At 40.7% G+C, this 5,654-nt stretch overlaps 1 protein-coding gene across 1 annotated transcript; it reads right to left on the reverse strand.

The window, feature by feature from the left end:
* Positions 1-244: 244 nt before the first annotated feature.
* fastkd5 (FASTK mitochondrial RNA regulator 5) lies at positions 245-4,333 on the reverse strand. Its single transcript, XM_088415480.1, has 2 exons — positions 4,244-4,333; positions 245-3,537 (listed from the first exon to the last, which is right to left on the reverse strand). Exon 2 carries the CDS (start codon positions 3,528-3,530, stop codon positions 1,116-1,118), a length of 2,415 nt encoding a protein of 804 aa, XP_088271606.1. The 5' UTR covers positions 3,531-3,537; positions 4,244-4,333; the 3' UTR covers positions 245-1,115.
* Between the last annotated feature and the right edge of the window lie 1,321 nt (positions 4,334-5,654).

Genomic DNA, 5,654 nt, shown 5'->3' on the forward strand with positions numbered 1-5,654 from the left:
TCATTATTGATGTCAGCTGTTTTTCCAGCATTTATGTAAATAATTTAATGAAATCCGAACCGTGCTTCTCACATATGTAATAACTACAACTAAATAATACAGAGCGCCGTGAAGTGTTCATCTTGTTTTATTTTTACCTACTTTGTAAAATCCTTTTTTTTTTTACTGGTTTGACATGAAAAGTATGCAAAATAAAGATTAAAGAAATTGAAAACAGCAATGCACAAAATGCTCTGACGCAGTTACTTTGAGAAGTTAATAGTAATTATTATACTCTATCATATATGATAAAGGTCAAATGAAGTCGACCTGTATGTAATGGAAACAACTAATCACAGCCCATTTTTCGAACGTCATGGTCAAACTCAGAAGACAGGTGAGCCATGATTGTTACCTGAGCAATTGTGATGTCATTTGACAGTAAGGGAAAAAATGGCCACCCTGTTCAGGACAAAACATCTTGTCAAAATGTTGCGAACTGAAGAATCAACAATCTAGAACATTTATAGCTGGAATAACGTTTTTTTCTTTTTTTTTGTAAATTATTTATTGCATGATGCAGCATTCAAGATTACTTTAATATAAATTTAAAATATACGACAGAAATAAAAAAAATGAACTGGAATGTGTTTTCAAACTTTGGACTGCAACTTTAACGCGTTAAATGTGACAAGAGCACCAAATTCTTCATATTGACAATTACATATAGAAAACTAACAAACAATTGTTATTTTAATTTCAATTAAGTACTCCATTTTTTTTTTTATCAAAAGCCACAGCAGAAGGATGAAGAAACCACATGCTGCTGGCCAACTGTTGGTGGCAGACCCATTAGATTTGAGAAATTGCTTAAATTAGATGTTGCAAAATGAGCAAGGGTGAATATTTCTGCAAGGCACTGTACACAACACAAATCCACTTGACTCATCATAATATTATGTGGACAAAATCAACATACAAGAAGGCTATTTTTTCTACAAATTCTGAGGTCACATTTTATTTTGATTCACAGAAAAGGCCTTTTTTTTCCTCTGTGCTCAGCACATGCTCATTAATAGACACACTCTACAAGTTTGTAAAGCATCTTATTCATTTGAAGTCCAGCAGCCGTGAGGTCAAGCTTCCAGGCTGTTGTATAGCTTACAGTGAAGGTAGGCCATCTTCTCAGCCCTGCTTTTCCTCAAGATGGAACTCCACTCGTGATAGCAAAGCTCCACAACTTTATAGCCTGCCAACTTCAGTTGTCTCCTCTTCATGGCATGAAGGCCCACGAGCTGCGGTGACTGGTGACAGTAGTGGTTCCTGCTGGGCAACTGGATGGCGAGTTTAACGATGGTGTTGGAGTCTTGAGGGGTTGATCCATGATTGCTTGGTCTGACGATCATTTCCGCGATAGTGCTCGTTAGTTTCAGCCCGGTTTTAAACAACGGTTCTTCTTCATCGGGCGCCACGACAGAAAGAGTTTGAACTTCAAGAGGTGGGATTGTTGGACCAGGGAGGTTCTTGGTATTAGTAAGTTGTGCTATGAGATCGTCAGTCACGTTCACTCCCATGTTCATTCCCCCCCAACCTTGCTGTGAAGCATATTTGGTTGAACTGTTCTGAATTGCCTTTTGAGATTCTATCTTGACAGGAACTGGCTGACCAGTAGCATCGAGGTGGACCTCCAGGTCGATGGTTCGCATGTGGGGCAGAATCATCCGTTTGCGGATGAATTCATCCCCCCCCAGCAATTCTTGCAGTGTAGCCTCTGCCTCCTTCACTTCCAGCTTCTGGCACACATCCGATTGGACATACTTCCACAACATTTCTTTCACCTCCTCTTTCAGTTGGCAGCTCAGCCGAGGTCCAGTCCAGTGGGGCAACTCCAGAGCCACGGCTCCATCCAAGGTGTACAAGTCTTTCTTCAGCTCCAGCTGCGTTGACTTGAGCGCTAAGCTGACAAAGTCCGGGCTCAGGGCTAACTCGATCAAGTCCTCTGGGAACTGCGAGACGAACGCCAAGCCGAGAAGCCCGGTGAGCAGGTGCTCTGGGTAGCGTAGGAATTCAGCCTTTCTCTGCCTGAGAGCCTCGGTAAGACTCTGAAAGAAGCTTGGGCTCTGAGCAGGAAGGAACCCCAAGGTGCCAAAAGCCCACAACAGCTTGCATGAGTCTTTACTCCGACAGTGTGGCGCCAGAGAGGGGATCCTCTCAGCGATGGCGATGAGGATGCGGTTATCCCGGTAATGCAGCGCCGAGCAAGTCAGCGCCACGTGCATCATCCCCTTGACGCCCATTCTGGAGGCTCGCCGCGGCACTTCGCGCGTCATGGCCTCCATCCACGCCTTGTGAGTCAAGTAGCTGAAGCGCAGGTACTTCAGCACATTCACCATGGCTAAGTCGCTCATATCCTCGACCAGACAGTGCGCCTTATTCACAAGGCGATTGACTGCCGCCTCAGAAAGGGACGTTTGGGATTTGAAGAGGCCCAAGCAGACGGCGCCAACCTCCTCCGGCAGGAGCTGTTCTAGGTGTCGCATGAGGAGCTGCTCTAATGGCTGAACCAGAACTTTGGGGCACTCCCTCCCTTCACCCATGATGTATAACAGTTGGACCAGTTCTGGAAGACCTACTTGTCCAAAGTACAAATTGAGTAAGTCATAAAGTCGCTTTAGGAAGTGAGGCACCCGCCTGCCAATGCAGCGCCACAAGTCGGCCGCAAAAAGCAACTGGTGTAAAGTCATCTCATTGGCGCGGCGGCTCAGTTCGGACTCGTACAACCCGAGGACCGTGTGGTTGTGCGGAATTTCAAGCCACGCCAACGACCTCAGCACGTTCAGGAGCTCATGTAGAGAGAAGAGACGAAGGTTCTCCACAGAGTTGCGAAGGAGCAGGATGAAGCGCTGGTCTGTTTTCACTAACGAGACCTTGTCAGAGTCAGTGTGGCTGAGCTCCATGAAAAAATGACAAATGTCAGATGGTTTCATGCTGCCTTTCAGGACAGACGCTTTCTGGAGTAATTGCACTACCTGCTCCCATTTGATAGGGGAAGGTCGCTGGGTAAGATCCAGGGTAGTGAATGAATAATCATGCCTGCACTTGAAAAAGGCACGACTGTCGACTTTAACATCAGGTGATACGGTTATTCTTTGGCGATTCGGGACCGGTGTTTTGTGTTCCGTACCTCTGTTGAAAGCCAAATCGAGCAAAGTGTTTTTGGAGCTGGAAAGATGCCGTGAGGAAGTCACGTTGTAGCGATTCCTCTGCTGCCTGAAGGAAGGCGCAAGCGGCGGGAGACACGGTTCATCATCAACGAAATCTTTTTGGGCCAAGGCAGATTTTCTCACAGGGTGGTTATAGGAGGATGGGTTGTAAGGGACCCTATAGCCTTCAAGGAGAGGGGAATCCAGTCGCCGCAACTCATTTGCCTTTTTGTCTTGCTCGTTCGGCTCAATGTCAACTTTGCCAATAAAACGGTGAGAAAAACCCTTTCTCAAACCTGCAAGGTAGCGTAGCCTCGGCCTCAAGCCACACAGCACACAGGCAGCCATGAATGTGCTGGGTGATAAAGACAAATGCAAAAATGTATGATTACCAGATATTTATGTTTACTCAAAATGTACTATGACAGTGTAAACTAAGAGGGAGTTTTAAAGCAACAGGAATAATCATAATATTATATATATTATATTATATTTATTTTTCTTGACTTTTCTTATATTCAAGAATACCGGGTGCAACTGCTCCATTTATCTTGGGTGCACCACCACAAACGTCAGGTGCACAATTTTTTTTGACTGCATCACATTCAACACATAGTTTTATTTGTGTAATCGTATTATAGTAGTACTGGTAGAAATAGTATTTATTAAACTTTAGGCTATATTAAATGAACTATTAAAAACGGGGCAACAAAGTTCTTTGTATAACTCTACAAGAGATAATTTAATGAGGAAAAAAAAAACCTCTTCGGTTCTCAGTACTTCACTGAGCTGAAATTCATTAATTTCTTCTACGAATAGCTGAGCCCACCCATTAACACACATATAATTATTCACTACTGGACATGCTGTGACACAACAATAATAGACCAAGCAAACGGTATATGTCCTGCATATTTCGGTTTAACAACCATTGGTAAGGAAATCACGAGTAGCCAATGACAAGACATACTACTTTTGCGTTAAATTGCAAATATCCCACCATATGCCTCGGACAAATTACGAACACAGTAAGTGTTCCTAAAAGGGGACAGTAAACTCACCTTGACTTCGTCGACGTAAAAACGTAGACGAGACATTGACGTGAAACGCCAAAAAATTGAATGAAGAAGGTTAGCGATCCATGTAGCCTGCCAAAATCAACCGGAAATGCTATAATAGTTATACCGTCAGAATAAAGGTCTAGGAAAGGTTTTAAGCAACATCAGGAGATAAGGTACAAAAACCAATATATAAATGTTTTAATATATATTTTATTAACACATGAAATACAGTAAAATATTTGGGCCGTAGAAAATGATGTACGCACAGCAACTAAAACGCTCTTATTTTGAAAAACTTCAAACGTCAAGTTTCCGGAAAAGGCAACCATAACGGCCTGATGTGACCTACGGCATCCGTGTAGTTTCAAACATAAGACTAAACTCAGAAAAATACAACACGCGTATAATATTACAGTTATTGGTAAGTATAAGTTCAATTATTTATTGTCAACTCATCTTGAACAAAAAGTGAAATACATAACATGCATAGCGATTTACTTTTTGCTTTCGAGTAAAGGAAGTATGTAACATTATTGTAATGTTATGTAGTATACATGTCAAACCAGGTTTAATTTCTTTTTTTTGTTTTTTGTCTACAATTTCAACAAAGAGAAAAATACTGTCCCCATGTAGTAATTACTATTCATAGGAATCAGTCACACTACACGCACTTACCAGAATTCAAATGTCATAAACAGACAACTATTAATTTTACAAAGGTTTCGTGATTTATTTATTTTTTTAATTGCTTATTTTTTGACATGATATACGATCGTGTTTATGCTAAATGAAAACGAGTTTCAATTTATAATTGAAATTGTGAAATTATTTTATTCATATAATGTTTGGACATTAAACCTAGAATTGCAAGTGAAAAAGCGCCGTTTGTTATCATAAATGAAAATCCATAACAGAATAACCACAATAGAATAGCCGCAATAACCGAACTGCAGCGAGGGAACGCGACACGTATTTGAAATGCATAAATACAGGAGGATTTTTTTTTTTTATTAAATCATATTCCACAAACGCAATAGCAATAACAGTGCTGTGTTTGTATTAGTTGGGGTGGTTCGAACATATTACTGAAAAACAAGAATGTTTAATTTTTTGAATTCATGAAGATAATATTTAGCAGGATAGTACACTAAAAATTACTTTTTTTTCATAGGAAGAACATTAGTACATAATTCTTTTTTAAAATGTGAATTTTAATTCGATAATTACCTTTTTTTGTAAAGTAGAAGCAATAATCGTTGGCAGCTTGGGTGTTTTAATGAACATCTTATTAGTTATTCCAGTTGCGTCTGAAATGTAGCAATATTATACGTGTTGAGGTCTTCTGAATTGAAGAGCCTCTCTGCTAGTGTAGGCTTAAAAAAACTAATTTACTTAGAATAAGGCATTTGTT

This window comes from Hippichthys cyanospilos, chromosome 5 (genome assembly GCF_059441005.1).
Source record: "Hippichthys cyanospilos isolate Australia breed blue-spotted pipefish chromosome 5, RoL_Hcya_1.0, whole genome shotgun sequence".
Lineage (NCBI taxonomy): Eukaryota > Metazoa > Chordata > Actinopteri > Syngnathiformes > Syngnathidae > Hippichthys > Hippichthys cyanospilos.